The sequence below is a fragment of the Oncorhynchus mykiss genome, chromosome 9 (assembly GCF_013265735.2).
Source record: "Oncorhynchus mykiss isolate Arlee chromosome 9, USDA_OmykA_1.1, whole genome shotgun sequence".
Lineage (NCBI taxonomy): Eukaryota > Metazoa > Chordata > Actinopteri > Salmoniformes > Salmonidae > Oncorhynchus > Oncorhynchus mykiss.
In genome coordinates this window covers 20664103-20679091 of record NC_048573.1, presented here as the reverse complement: position 1 = coordinate 20679091, position 14989 = coordinate 20664103, and the positions used below count along the sequence as shown (strand labels likewise).

The following is a 14989-nucleotide window of genomic DNA, read 5'->3' as shown; positions in this document are numbered from 1 at the left end:
TGCTCCAAAACCGCCATAAAAAATCCAGACAACAAGTTGCAACTGCACATGGGGACAAAGATTGTATTTTTTGGAGAAATGTCCTCTGGTCTGATGAAACAAAAATAGAACTGTTTGGCCATAATCACCATCGTTATGTTTGGAGGAAAAAGGGGCTTGCAAGCCGAAGAACACCATCCAAACCGTGAAGCACGGGGGTGGCAGCATCATGTTGTGGGGGTGCTTTGCTGCAGGAGGGACTGGTGCACTTCACAAAATAAATGGCATCATGAGGCAGGAAAATTATGTGGATATATTGAAGCAACATCTCAAGACATGAGTCAGGAAGTTAAAGCTTGATCACAAATGGGTCTTCCAAATGGACAATGACCCCCAAGCACACTTCCAAAGTTGTGGCATAATGGAATGGGCCATAATTCACCCAACTTATTATGGGAAGCTTGTGGAAGGCTACCCGAAGTGTTTCACTCTACTATTATTCTGACATTTCACATTTTTTAAATAAAGTGGTGATCCTAACTGACCTTCTGACAGATAATTTTTTACTAGGATTAAATGTCAGGAATTGTGAAAAAAACAGAGTTTTTATGTATTTGGCTAAGGTGTATGTAAACTTTTGACTTCAACTGTATGTACAGTACGGTTCACCTTTATGACGTCCATTGTCAAAGGGAAGTGGTGAGCGTCACAACAGCAGAGTACCGCTCGACCTTCCTATCAAGTTTCAATTATAGACCCATCCGTTTTGTTGTCATGCATCTGTTTTTGGGTTCGCTATTGTAGTACTGACAGTGACACAGAAACATGCGGAGAACAACACAAAACCACAAAGTTCTGCAAGGTGCCTCAACATATGTTTTTATTTATATCGGTTGGAAGATACAGAGAGTGCTCCCATCGCCTCCCACCACAACTGGTGCAATCCAGCCATAGAGCGCAGAAAACGAATTGATCAATGAGTGCCCCACCTCAACCGCCGCACCGCCTTGGTCTCGCCATAAATCTGAGCATGTCTCTCAAGCGATTGACAGCCCATCAATCATCTGTCAGATGCCTCCTCCTCCTTCTCTTCCTTCACTCAGGAAGAACCATTTACCTCCCAACAACAGCTGCGGCTGCCTCATGGGTTAGTTTAACCTCTGGGTTAGCTGTTACCGTGGCGGCGTAATCGATGGGGTCCGTTATGACAGCACGTCCGCCAGTTAGCACTAACACGCCCCGTACTGTTAACGTGACCTTCCAGTCACTCAGAAACTAGGAGAGAAACTTTCTTATGTCGCACTGCCTGTGACAGCTGTTTGATGTTATAGAAGTCATGTGAATACGGTATCCATTTTAGGACCTGAGCTCAGTGCTTGGCAGATACATACTGTAAGACTAGCAGCGTTTCGATTTGACCTTTGATATAATTACTTTTATTATTATTTCTGATGATTTATAAAGTATTTATGTGATCTGGCAGTGTTGTTTGTGTGCGAGAGGTGACCATTGTTCACACCGTTTGCTGTGAAATTTCAATTACTGAAAGGTAACAGGATGTTAATACAACAACAACAACTTAGACATTTCACAAATACATTCAGGTTTGTGACCCCAGCTGTTGGGGTCAAAAAATACAGAAAATCCTCTAAACCGTGTGTGTGTGTGTGGTCCGTCGAGCAGCATCAGATTTTCTCAGCTGTCTCATCTGATTAACTGCACCCCCCCCCCCCCCCCCCCCCCCTCGCTACCACCACGGCAGCTATTATGGATAGGAACTTAGGATAGGAACTTTTACTACTTCCACTCGTGTCTACTAGTGTTGTACCAGTGCTGTGGCGCAGCACGCTAACCCCAAAGTAGCATGCAATCCAGGGGAGTAGCACTTCTAAGTCCTCAACAATAGTGCATGCCCCCAGGGCTTTTAAGCAAACATGGTGCACAATTGACACGCTATCACGGCGATGAATAAGACATTGTTGTTTGTCAGCCTTGAACTTGCTCTGGGGGGACTCTTGCTGTCGAGGTTGCTTTGTCTGCATCTCAAATGGCACCCTATTCCACTATATAGTGCACTGCTTTTTACCAGAGCCCTTGTCAAGTAGTGCACTATAAAGGGAATAGGGTACCACTTGGAACACCTCCGTTGAAAGAGTGGTGAAGGGTTGGCTACTAGAGTGCAGTTAAAGTTGATTCTTCATCATTTACTTACAAACCAAGTGTTTCACTGCACCAAAAGGTTGTAACTTAATTTTGGCCCCATTGGCACTGCTCTGAATACACACGCTGACCAGGAAGAGAAAGACTTGCTCTAAGTAGGTGTTTCTTGGCCCGATATTCACTCGATATTCAAGTACCTTCTTCCAAAGATGAATGGAATTGTAAAGATGTCTCATAAATCCAGAGAGTCGGCTCATGCACACTTTTAACATACCCTGGCCTGCCCCACAGTCATATACTCATTTTAACATAGCAATGACCAGGAAGTGAACATAAAACATGCATTTACTCCTCATGTCCATTGTACTACTAACTCATAGCACCTGCATTACATGGATAGGAAAGGGCTGGTCAGAGGAAAATCCAGAGACACATAGAGCTATAAATACTATAGATAGATCCTGTAGATATAAATACTGTAGATGGATAGACATAGATGGATGGGCAGACAGACAGGCTGGCTGGCAGACAGATAGACCAGCAGAGTATTTGACGTGCGTATGGTCCCCGACTTCTTTACAACCGGAGCAGACATCAATTATCGACCATAATGATGTCATTACAGTATGCCATTATGCCCCTGTGGGTCTCTTACCTAGGGTTGTATGATTCAGACCTGAGAAGAGGTAGACAGAAATACAAATGACACAATTATCCTGGAATTCATCCCCCAAGGAGAGTAGAGCTGCGTCCGTCCTTCCTGTCGAGTGCTGAATGAGATCTCAATTGCCAGACCTGCCACGAACCTTGTCAAGCTTCTTTTTATTTTTTTCTTACATCGAAAAATACATCTAACTTCCCTTTGAAACCACTTCAAACTCGCTCTTCGTGGTCAGCCCGAGGTGGAAATGTTGCATGACATGCTAAGTGCTTCATTTTGTTGACAATTGCTCCGTTATTTGTACACTCCCGAACCCATTTCAATAGTCTAAGTGTCGGTTTGTTTACCACTACTCGCAGCAGCAGCAGCGTCGGTGATGCCGGACTCGAGAATTTTGACTTGTTGGAGGAAGGTGAGTGAGTGGCCTGCTTGGGCTGCACCTCTGCGGCTGAGATTTGATATTTGCTCAGGAAGCAGAAGGAAAGACGGTTTAATTCAAACACAAAATGGAGAGTTAGTTTGCAGGCTAGAAGCAGTGAAACCCAGACACATTCTAATCTGCAGTTTTCTACAAGATCTAGGCGGGAGTCGGAATCCTACGGAGAATACCAAACTGTTGTACTCTCCGTGTAAACTGTCAATGGGATACTGAGCCCAGTGGTAGGCTTACAGTACCATCAGGCCTCAGACTGGCCTCTGCCTGAGCCTCAGATGGCCCCATAGGCCCAAGTATGCAGTCTAATGTTCTTATTCCACGCCTTTATCCACTGTCTTATGCTATGTGCATTAAAGAGAAAGTCCCCTTTTTTCAACATCAAATTCAGCATCTCCAGCACCACGTGAAAACGACAGGTTTCTATGTCTTGTAGTCCAAACGATAGAAGATAAGTGTTTCCGATGACATCACCCGGAGACACTGATGACCTCATCTGGTGTGTGTCATGTGATTTTAACCAGCTATAAGCAGCCCCATGTCTCTTTTGTTTTTGAAAGCGGTATTAGGCTACGATTGGGCTTTTTGTGGGGAGGGGCAGGGGTAATTATATTGTTCTGAATGGCAAACCAACTTATTGCATTTGGGGCAGGCAAGAAAAAGTCAGATGGGCTGAAAGACATGATAGGTGGTGTACACGAAATACTAGTTGATGAAGGTTATTTTTATCTGAGGTTTAATGAATATTAACCGTGTGTAGTGAGTAGCAGACTCCACCTGAGGCTAGGACTGCTTCCCTAATGACACCCTACTTATTAGTCCACTACTTGGGCTCTGGCCAAATGTACTGCACTGTATAGGGAATAGAATGCCATTGAGATCCGTGTCCAGAGAGGGGAGGCCTCTCGTTCCCTCGCCTCTTACCTCCCTCTGATTAATTATGCCGTCTGTTCCTTGCAGGTGTACTCGGGGAAGAAGATTCCTGCTGTGGACAGGGTGTGCGTGGGCGTTCCAGCCGCAGAGGTGAGCCAAACACACACACACACACACACACACACACAAATCAGTTGATACCAAGGGAAAAAATCCCTGATCCATCTCATGCTCAATACTTTCTCTCCCGCTTTCTTTCACTTTCTCTCTCGTTCTCTCGCTCTCATACACAAACACTCACATGCCAGAACGCTTTGATTTCAACAGGATCTCCGATGCTGACACGTACAGGCACGGAGGGGTGTGTTCTCCTCGCCCTGTTTACCCCAAACTGAATGTAAATGCCAACGGAATATGACTGAATCTCATAGTTTGTTTCATGCATTATTTACACCCCAGCTTTATCTTGCCACCACACTTTCACAGGACAGGGTTGGGAAACAAGAATGGATCGATAAACTCAATGGTTCATTGGGTAGGTTAGGTTGGGCAGGGTGGTTAGTGTGTGAGGTACTGTAGGTTAGGATGGGTAGGTGGGGTGGGTAGGTACTGAAGGTTGGGTAAGTACGGTATGCTAGGTTAGGTAGGATGGGTAGGTATTGTAGGTTAGGTTGGGTAAGTAGGGTATGCTAGGTTAGGTAGGGTAGGGTAAGGTGGGTAGGTACTGTAGATGAGGTTGGGTAAGTAGGGTATGCTAAGTTAGGTAGGGTAAGGTGGGTAGGTACTGTCGGTTAGGTTGTGTAAGTATGGTAAGCTAGGTTAGGTGGTTACTGTCGGTTGGGTAAGTAGGGTTTGCTAGGTTAGGTAGGGTAGACTGGGCAGGTGCTGTAGGTTGGGTAAGTAGGATATGCTAGGTTAGGTTGGGTAGGGTAGGTAAGCATTGTAGGTTAATGTAGTTTGGGTAAGTTGGGTATTCTAGGTTAGGTAGGGTAGGTTTGGTCGGTTAGGTTTGGTTTGATAAGTAGGTTAGGTAGGGTGGGTAGGTAGGTACTGTAGGTTAATATAGGTTGGGTAAGTAGGGTATGCTAGCTTGGGTGGGGTGGGTAGGTTAATGTAGGTTTGGTAAGTAGGGAATGCTAGGTTAGGTAGTGTAGTATGGGTAGGTACTCTAGGTTAATGTTGTTTAGGTAAGTAGACTATGCTAGTTTGGGTAGGGTGGGTAGGTAGGTTCTGTAGGTTAATATAGGTTGGGTAAGTAGGTTATGCTAGGTTTGGTAGGGTAGGGTGGGTAGATATTGTAGGTGAATGTAGGTTGGGTAAACACGGTTTGCTAGGTTTGGTGGGGTAGGGTGGGTAGATACTGTAGGTTAATGTAGGTTGGGTAAGTAGGGTATGGTAGGGTAGGATGAGTAGGTACTGTAGGTTAGGTTGGGTAAGTGGGGTATGCTAGGTTAGGTAGGGTAGGGTACGGTGGGTTAGGTAGGGTAGGGTGGATAGGTACTGTAGGTTAGGTTGGGTAAGTGGGGTATGTTAGGTAGGGTAGGGTGGGTTAGGTAGAGTAGGGTGGGTAGATACTGTAGGTTAATGTAGGCTGGGTAAGTAGGGTGTGGTAGGGTAGGATATGTAGGTACTGTAGGTTAGGTTGGGTAAGTGGGGTATGCTAGGTTAGGTAAGGTGGGTTAGGTAGGGTGGATAGGTACTGTTTGTTAGGTTGGGTAAGTGGGGTATGCTAGGTTAAGTAGGGTAGGGTGGGTTAGGTAGGGTGGATAGGGTGGATAGGTAATGTAGGTTAGGTTGGGTAAGTGGGGTATGCTAGGTAGGGTAGGGTGGGTTAGGTAGAGTAGGGTGGGTAGATACTGTAGGTTAATGTAGGTTGGGTAAGTAGGGTGTGGTAGGGTAGGATGGGTAGGTACTGTAGGTTAGGTTGGGTAAGTGGGGTATGCTAGGTTAGGTAGGGTGGGTTAGGTAGGGTAGGGTGGATAGGTACTGTTTGTTAGGTTGGGTATGTGGGGTATGCTAGGTTAGGTAGGGTGGGTAGGTACTGTCGGTTAGGTTGGGTAAGTAGGGTATGCTAGGTTAGGTAGGGTGGGTAGGTACTGTAGGTTAATGTAGGTTGGGTAAGTAGGGTGTGCTATGTTAAGTAGGCTAGGGTGGGTGGGTACTGTTGGTTAGGTTGCTTAAGTTTGATATGCTACGGTAGGGTGGGTAGGTACTGTCGGTTAGGTTGGGTAAGTAGGGTATGCTAGGTTAGGTAGGGTAGGGTGGGTAAGGTACTGTCGGTTAGGTTGGGTAAGTAGGGTATGCTAGGTTAGGTAGGGTAGGGTGGGTGGGTAGGTACTGTGGTTTGGGTGGGTAGGTTAAGTCGGGTAGGTCTGGTCGGTAAGGTGACCTGACCAGGAGAGAGAAGAAGAGCTCTGTCAGTGAGAAAAGAAGAAGAGAGCTCTCTCAGTGAGAAAAGAAGAAGAGAGCTCTGTCAGAGAGAGAAGAAGAGGGCTCTGTCCGAGAGAGAAGAAGAAGAGGGGTCTGTCAGAGAGAGAAGAAGAAGAGAGCTCTCTCAGTGAGAAAAGAAGAAGAGAGCTCTGTCAGAAAGAGAAGAAGAGGGCTCTGTCAGAGAGAGAAGAAGAAGAGGGCTCTGTCAGAGAGAGAAGAAGAAGAGGGCACTGTCAGAGAGATAGAAGAGGGCTCTGTCCGAGAGAGAAGAAGAAGAGGGCTCTGTCAGAGAGAAAAGAAGAAGAGGGCTCTGTCCGAGAGAGAAGAAGAAGAGGGCTCTGTCAGAGAGAGAAGAAGAAGAGGGCTCTGTCAGAGAGAGAAGAAGAAGAGGGCTCTGTCCGAGAGAGAAGAAGAAGAGGGCTCTGTCCGAGAGAGAAGAAGAAGAGGGCTCTGTCAGAGAGAGAAGAAGAAGAGGGCACTGTTAGAGAGATAGAAGAGGGCTCTGTCAGAGAGAGAAGAAGAAGAAGAGGGCTTTGTCCGAGAGAGAAGAAGAGGGCTCTGTCAGAGAGAGATGAAGAAGAGGGCTCTGTCAGAGAGAGAAGAAGAAGAGGGATCTGTCCGAGAGAGAATATGAAGAGGGCTCTGTCAGAGAGAGAAGAAGAAGAGGACACTGTCAGAGAGATAGAAGAGGGCTCTGTCCGAGAGAGAAGAAGAAGAGGGCTCTGTCCGAGAGAGAAGAAGAAGAGGGCTCTGTCAGAGAGAGATGAAGAATAGGGCTCTGTCAGAGAAGGAAAAGAAGAGGGCTCTGTCAGAGAAGGAAAAGAAGAGGGCTCTGTCAGAGAAGGAAAAGAAGAGGGCTCTGTCAGAGAGAGATGAAGAAGAGGGCTCTGTCAGAGAAGGAAAATAAGTGGGCTCTGTCAGAGAAGGAAAAGAATAGGGCTCTGTCAGAGAAGGAAAAGAATAGGGCTCTGTCAGAGAAGGAAAAGAAGAGGGCTCTGTCAGAGAAGGAAAACAAGAGGGCTCTGTCAGATAGAGATGAAGAATAGGGCTCTGTCAGAGAAGGAAAAGAAGAGGGCTCTGTCAGAGAAGGAAAAGAAGAGGGCTCTGTCAGAGAGAGAGAAGAGGGCTCTGTTAGAGAAGGAAACTAAGTGGGCTCTGTCAGAGAAGGAAAAGAATAGGGCTCTGTCAGAGAAGGAAAAGAAGAGGGCTCTGTCAGAGAAGGAAAAGAAGAGGGCTCTGTCAGAGAGAGAGAAGAGGGCTCTGTCGGAGAGAGATGAAGAAGGGGGCTCTGTCAGGGAGAGATGAAGAATAGGGCTCTGTCAGAGAAGGAAAAGAAGAGGGCTCTGTCAGAGAAGGAAAAGAAGAGGGCTCTGTCAGAGAAGGAAAAGAAGAGGGCTCTGTCAGAGAAGGAAAAGAAGAGGGCTCTGTCAGAGAGAGAGAAGAGGGCTCTGTCATAGAGAGAGAAGAGGGCTCTGTCAGAGAGAGAGAAGGGGGCTCTGTCAGAGAGAGAAGAAGAAGAAGTCTCTGTCATAGAGAGAAGAAGAGGAAGAAGTGTTATGATAAGTGGTTAGGGAAAGAAGGGGGAATGGTGTTCAGAATGCTCTGGTGTGTTTGTATGTGGGGGGGGTGGCTGTAGTGGGGGATTGAGGTGAGTGGTGTGTTTTGCATCTTAATGTGTTTGTGTGTGTGTCACGTGTGGACAGTTGAATGTATGAGTAGTATTCCTAATGTAAGACACTCAATGTTGACACTGAACGGTCATATGTAATTGTGTACATAAAATCCTGTCAATTTGTTTTGTTTCAATGTGTGGATAACTCAGATAATATTGACACGGTGATGCAGGCACTGCCTCTTACGACAGACAGTTCCTACAGCACAAACAATACGATTATATTAAGTAAGTCAACAGGCTAGTACCAAAAGTGCTATTCCAATCATGTATGTTGAATGACTGAATCCATTTATTGGATCTGTCAGGAAATGATTAACACTACATTATCAACAACCAATACCTTTACCTCAATAAGGGTTACGGTAGAGTAGAGCATCTTATTCTTTGAATCATCTTCGTCCAATGGTTTTTGTTACATAATGAATTGCTCCATTGGAAGTCTGGGATCTCTTCCTCCAATGTTCGTTGTTAATGAGAGCTCCACTCTGTGTGTGTGTGTGTGTGTGTGTGTGTGTGTGTGTGTGTGTGTGTGTGTGTGTGTGTGTGTGTGTGTGTGTGTGTGTGTGTGTGTGTGTGTGTGTGTGTGTGTGTGTGTGTGTGTGTGTGTGTGTGTGTGTGTGTGTGTGTGTGTGTGTGTGTGTGTGTGTGTGTGTGTTAACAGTGCTTTGGACTTCTGGGGATTAACGGGGCAGGAAAAACCACCACCTTCAAGATGCTGACGGGGGACATCTCCATCTCCGGAGGGGAGGCCTTCCTAAACGGATACAGGTGAGGAGGAGCCACTGGCTGTTAGCACATACACACACACACACACAAATTGAGCTCCGTACCACATCGTCGAGCGCCTTTTACATTTTTAACAATGCAGAGGGCTCCATATAGCTCCACATTGACATGATTGGTTGACTGGAGGTGGGGGCGGGGGCGGGAGGTCCTGTATAGACATGACTTCCTTCACATCAGCTCTGTGTTGTTCTGCCAAGTGCAAGAAGCATGAATGCCCGTATCACCGTAAATGCTCTACGGCCACTGCAGATGTCGGAATGACCATGCAGCGCATTTATGGGATAGAGCTAAGGGAGTTTTGTTAAATTTTTGGCACCCTATTCCGATATAGTGCACTACTTTTGAACAGGACCCATAGGGCTCTCGTCAAAATGAGTGCACTATGCAGTAAATAGGCTGCCATTTGGGACACAGTCCTACTCTTTCTCAGCAACTTTGGCTCTCACTCACTTTGGGTTTTGCTCTCTCCCTCTTCCTCTCTCTCCCTCTGGACTTCTCGACCTCTCTTGTACATTCTGTTTTCTCGTCCGTTTCAACTCCAGTCCTCTCATGTCCTTGTTCATTTTTTCAACGTGCTGTCTCGCACATTCCCCATTCTCTCTCTTCCACTCTCCATCTCCCACATATTTCATTCTGTTGCACACCCTCTCTCTTTCCCTCTCCCTCACTCCCACTCTTGTTTTCTGTCCCTCCTGCCACGCACAGAGACTCAGACGCACACACACACACAGAGGCTCAGGGGCACACACACACACACACACACACACACACACACACACATACACCTAAATAAACAAACAAAAATGCCTTGTACACTCAAAAAGGGGCGTGTTCTTTCATATTTAGAGAGAAATAACATCTCCCTCTTCTCCGTATGAAGTAATCATCTCTATGGAAACGATGTAAGGCAATCGGTGGATGGATACTAGTTCACTGTGGTCTCCACTGGTTTGCGTCACCAGTTGTGTTGCCATAGTTATTCATTTATAAAAACGGATCATTTCCTTTGTGTTCAACAAAGAGATGGCGCAAAACACGCCAACGTTAATGTTGATTAATGTTGCCAGCGGTGATCTCTTGGACCTTCAGGGAAAGAAAAACAGAAGTACGACCACCCTCTGTTTTCGCCTCATTACGTTCCTGGTAGGATGAGAGAGTGACTCTTTAAGCAGCGTGGAACAACAAATAGAGGGAAAACCTAATTCTCTCTCCAAATAAAAGAGTTTGCATTGAACCCCCAAATCTTACATTTGTTGATTGTCTGTTTCCACTCGTAAAGCCCGCAGCAAATAACCTCCACCCCCGTGAGCGATTACTTCCTACCGGCCCACTGCAGAGCTTGGTACAGCATTTTTTCAGTCCCTCCCTCCTCCAACAGATATCCAAATTGTCATGCTCCAGCTATAGTTTTACATATTGTGTAAGGCAGATTAACGAAAACTATTTTTAGACAGGAAGCATTCCTTTGCAATGTGCAAGTTTAGCTGCCTTTTCTCTTCTTCTTTGAGACTACAGATGACAAGCAACGATATGCCCCAAAGCGCTGTTCATTTTCCACGACATACAGTGCCTTGCGAAAGTATTCGGCCACCTTGAACTTTGCGACCTTTTGCCACATTTCAGGCTTCAAACATAAAGATATAAAACTGTATTTTTTTGTGAAGAATCAACAACAAGTGGGACACAATCATGAAGTGGAACGACATTTATTGGATATTTCAAACTTTTTTAACAAATCAAAAACTGAAAAATTGGGCGTGCAAAATTATTCAGCCCCCTTAAGTTAATACTTTGTAGCGCCACCTTTTGCTGCGATTACAGCTGTAAGTCGCTTGGGGTATGTCTCTATCAGTTTTGCACATCGAGAGACTGACATTTTTTCCCATTCCTCCTTGCAAAACAGCTCGAGCTCAATGAGGTTGGATGGAGAGCATTTGTGAACAGCAGTTTTCAGTTCTTTCCACAGATTCTCGATTGGATTCAAGTCTGGACTTTGACTTGGCCATTCTAACACCTGGATATGTTTATTTTTGAACCATTCCATTGTAGATTTTGCTTTATGTTTTGGATCATTGTCTTGTTGGAAGACAAATCTCCGTCCCAGTCTCAGGTCTTTTGTAGACTCCATCAGGTTTTCTTCCAGAATGGTCCTGTATTTGGCTCCATCCATCTTTCCATCAATTTTAACCATCTTCCCTGTCCCTGCTGAAGAAAAGCAGGCCCAAACCATGATGCTGCCACCACCATGTTTGATGGTGGGGATGGTGTGTTCAGCTGTGTTGCTTTTACGCCAAACATAACGTTTTGCATTGTTGCCAAAATGTTCAATTTTGGTTTCATCTGACCAGAGCACCTTCTTCCACATGTTTGGTGTGTCTCCCAGGTGGCTTGTGGCAAACTTTAAACAACACTTTTTATGGATATCTTTAAGAAATGGCTTTCTTCTTGCCACTCTTCCATAAAGGCCAGATTTGTGCAATATACGACTGATTGTTGTCCTATGGACAGAGTCTCCCACCTCAGCTGTAGATCTCTGCAGTTCATCCAGAGTGATCATGGGCCTCTTGGCTGCATCTCTGATCAGTCTTCTCCTTGTATGAGCTGAAAGTTTAGAGGGACGGCCAGGTCTTGGTAGATTTGCAGTGGTCTGATACTCCTTCCATTTCAATATTATCGCTTGCACAGTGCCCCTTGGGATGTTTAAAGCTTGGGAAATCTTTTTGTATCCAAATCCGGCTTTAAACTTCTTCACAACAGTATCTCGGACCTGCCTGGTGTGTTCCTTGTTCTTCATGATGCTCTCTGCGCTTTTAACGGACCTCTGAGACTATTACAGTGCAGGTGCATTTATACGGAGACTTGATTACACACAGGTGGATTGTATTTATCATCATTAGTCATTTAGGTCAACATTGGATCATTCAGAGATCCTCACTGAACTTCTGGAGATAGTTTTCTGCACTGAAAGTAAAGGGGCTGAATAATTTTGCACGCCCAATTTTTCAGTTTTTGATTTGTTAAAAAAGTTTGAAATATCCAATAAATGTCGTTCCAGTTCATGATTGTGTCCCACTTGTTGTTGATTCTTCACAAAAAAATACAGTTTTATATCTTTATGTTTGAAGCCTGAAATGTGGCAAAAGGTCGCAAAGTTCAAGGTGGCCGAATACTTTCGCAAGGCACTGTATATTGTTTGTCGAAAAAAGTCACCTGGGCCCAAGAATACATAATGCAAATTAAACTCCTGCGTTGTTCCTCATGTTTGGCTCCAGACAACGTGTGGAAAGCAGAGAGTTTTCTTAACCAAAGTGGTGATATTTATTCTGGTAATGGATCAACGTGTTCCGTGAGGGCCTTTTCTTTTCACGCAGCCTCTGTGAGATACACTATACAGAGCACTTGTCACACACTACGTCTTTGACCTCCAGAAAACCAAATTGATTTCCAAAATGTAAATGTAGTATAATGGTAATATTTTCTCTCTGAAAACGACAGAATTACCCAAGTGGTGAGTTTTTGAAAAGGGGAATTATTTGAATCGGTGGATGTAAGACAGTACCTACTGTCTAGGGATGATGGTGACGACACAGTTGGATCACTCATCTTCATTATCACTATCTTCATCATGGAAATGGTGTTATTGTCGATGATGCTGTCGAGTTATCCTAATCATTACCGTATGTGCCTGAGTGTATGTTCCATGATGCTCCTCCTCAGCATACGGACAGAGATGAGGGACGTTCACCAGAACATGGGCTACTGCCCGCAGTTTGACGCCCTCAACGACCTTCTCACCGGACGAGAGCACCTGGAGTTCTACGCCAGACTACGAGGCGTACCGGAGAAAGAAGTCCCCATGGTAACATTTCCCCTTGTCTGACCTGAATGATGTAATTTCCTGTTCTTGCACGACGCAACACCATTTGATTCCTAAGGTATACAGTTGTCATGATGACGGACGAGAGCAAAGAACTTCATATCCTTTCAGACATTTCTTCCCCCCCATACAATACCTGCACTTCCAACCGTAAAAGAAAGTGCAGACATAGACAGCACACTGCACTTGGTCAAAGTGATTAATAACTTCTGAAGTCGAAGACCTATGTAATACATAAGGTTCTGGTTAGAGGAGCTGGCCACGGGTAATTCCTTTACATTATTCACCAGCATGCCTAGCAGTGTGGCCGCCCCACCATGGGCCCCCAGTTTCTCCACAGCCCCCTCAGCAACAATAAGATCAAAAGAAAGTTGGCTGGTCAACTTGCCAGTGGCCTCAGCCTCAGGCCCAGGCGCCCAGGCCTTTGATCTCACACTACTAGGCCAAGGGACCCAGTTTCTCTGGTCTCTGTTCCGTTGGGTCTGCTGAGTTGTGCTTTGTGGTGGCCATTTTGGCTCCAGGGAGAGCCCCGGGGAGCTGGTGTCATTTCCACATCATTAGTCCACCAACATGTCAATATAGGGTGTAAATGAATGTCTGGATGGTTGGAATGAAAACATGCCCGCATACAATACATTTGGTTGGGGGTACCTGAGGATAGGGATTGGAGAATCGCTAGGGGGATGAATACTGGATAAGTTCCTGCTGGCTAGTACTATTTCTTAGCTTGTGATGTGGCCCAGAAACCCACAGTGCAGCATATCAGCCTTGAAAAAGGTCCTGTGGCGATGCCAACCATCATGCATGCATATGTCTCATGCCAGGGGAAAGGAAGAGAGGGAGGGTGTGAGAACAGAATGCCAGCACTAGACAGCCCAAACCAAAGTGGATTGTTGTGCTACTGTCACAGAAATACAATTTGTAATTATATATTTAAATGTTTTCTCGGGTTGTGTTTTCGTTATTAGGTGGCAGAGTGGGGCATCCAGAAGCTAGGCCTGGTCAAATACTCCAACAAGTCAGCCGGTACCTACAGTGGAGGGAACAAGCGCAAGCTCTCCACCGCCATGGCTTTGATTGGCTGTCCTCCTGTGGTCTTCCTGGTAAGATGATTGGCTCAGTTCAAAACACAGCCTTATTATTGCCTTATGACAATGTTATGAACACCTTTTGAGATCATTGATATGACACTATTGATATGGGTCTATGATAAACGCCTACTAGCTGTATTTACACTTTAAGATCTTTTACAGATCACATCCAATATTATGGTTCAATTTATATTACTGAAGTTCTGTCCTGAGCAGTGATTAAGCTTTCAGTGAGGGCAGAAAAAATGTATGCAACATTTTCTTCATCTTTTTTTCGGGGTACAAGAATATCACTTTTGATATAACTCCAAAATGCTTTAGCCAACTAACACTAGATTGGATTCCACTTTGGTTCCTTGTACAGCGAAGAGGAGAGAGAACCAATTAGAGGATGTATGCCTGCTTGACAACATAACAAATCCTGGATTCAACTTAGAAATTGTTAATGAATTTCCTTGGGGATTATAAGTCAATTACTAGTAGAGGAAAAAAAAGGGGGCTGTATTTCAGTCGCATCGCCATCCGGTCACGTTTTAATTCACTTTTCAGAGTCCACCCAATCTCGTTTGGAAATTTAAAGTGTACGAAACGCTGTTTGCAGGAATTAAAGCCTTATACTGGGATTGGTTTGAACAGGGAGAGTCGGTGGCTATATGCTAGCTAAGCGTTTCTCACAGAAAGAAAATGGCATCTTAATCAAAGTGTGTTCCTTAATTAACTGACTTTGTAAAGCAGGCTGGTCATGGAGAGGGTTGAACAAGTAATATAATGGCATAGCCTCATTAGGAGGGACCAACTTTGGGACCTGCCAAGTCACTTCAAAATCTTACTGATTCCATGAAAATACCATCACTAAAATATTGCACCCACACGCCTGATTAGGCAAATGTAATGTTTACTATTATACCACTAAAGTATTAAGTAATTCATCCATCCATCCTACCCACCCATTAATTAATTCATGAATTCAGCAAGACAGTCAGTCATGACATAGGAAATCCTTCAGATCCCTTGTAATGCTGTT

The 14989-nt window shown here is 45.0% G+C and overlaps 1 protein-coding gene across 3 annotated transcripts in view; it reads left to right on the top strand.

Moving 5' to 3' along the window:
• The window catches only part of LOC110531729 (phospholipid-transporting ATPase ABCA1), a 227524-nt gene that overhangs the window by 181674 nt on the left and 30861 nt on the right, over positions 1 to 14989 (top strand). For all 3 annotated transcript variants that reach the window (XM_021615071.2, XM_021615074.2, XM_021615072.2), the window contains exons 43-46: positions 4194 to 4256; positions 8873 to 8979; positions 12715 to 12856; positions 13843 to 13977. In XM_021615071.2, coding sequence (XP_021470746.2) covers positions 4194 to 4256; positions 8873 to 8979; positions 12715 to 12856; positions 13843 to 13977 — 447 coding nt within the window. The remainder of the gene's footprint in view (positions 1 to 4193; positions 4257 to 8872; positions 8980 to 12714; positions 12857 to 13842; positions 13978 to 14989) is intronic.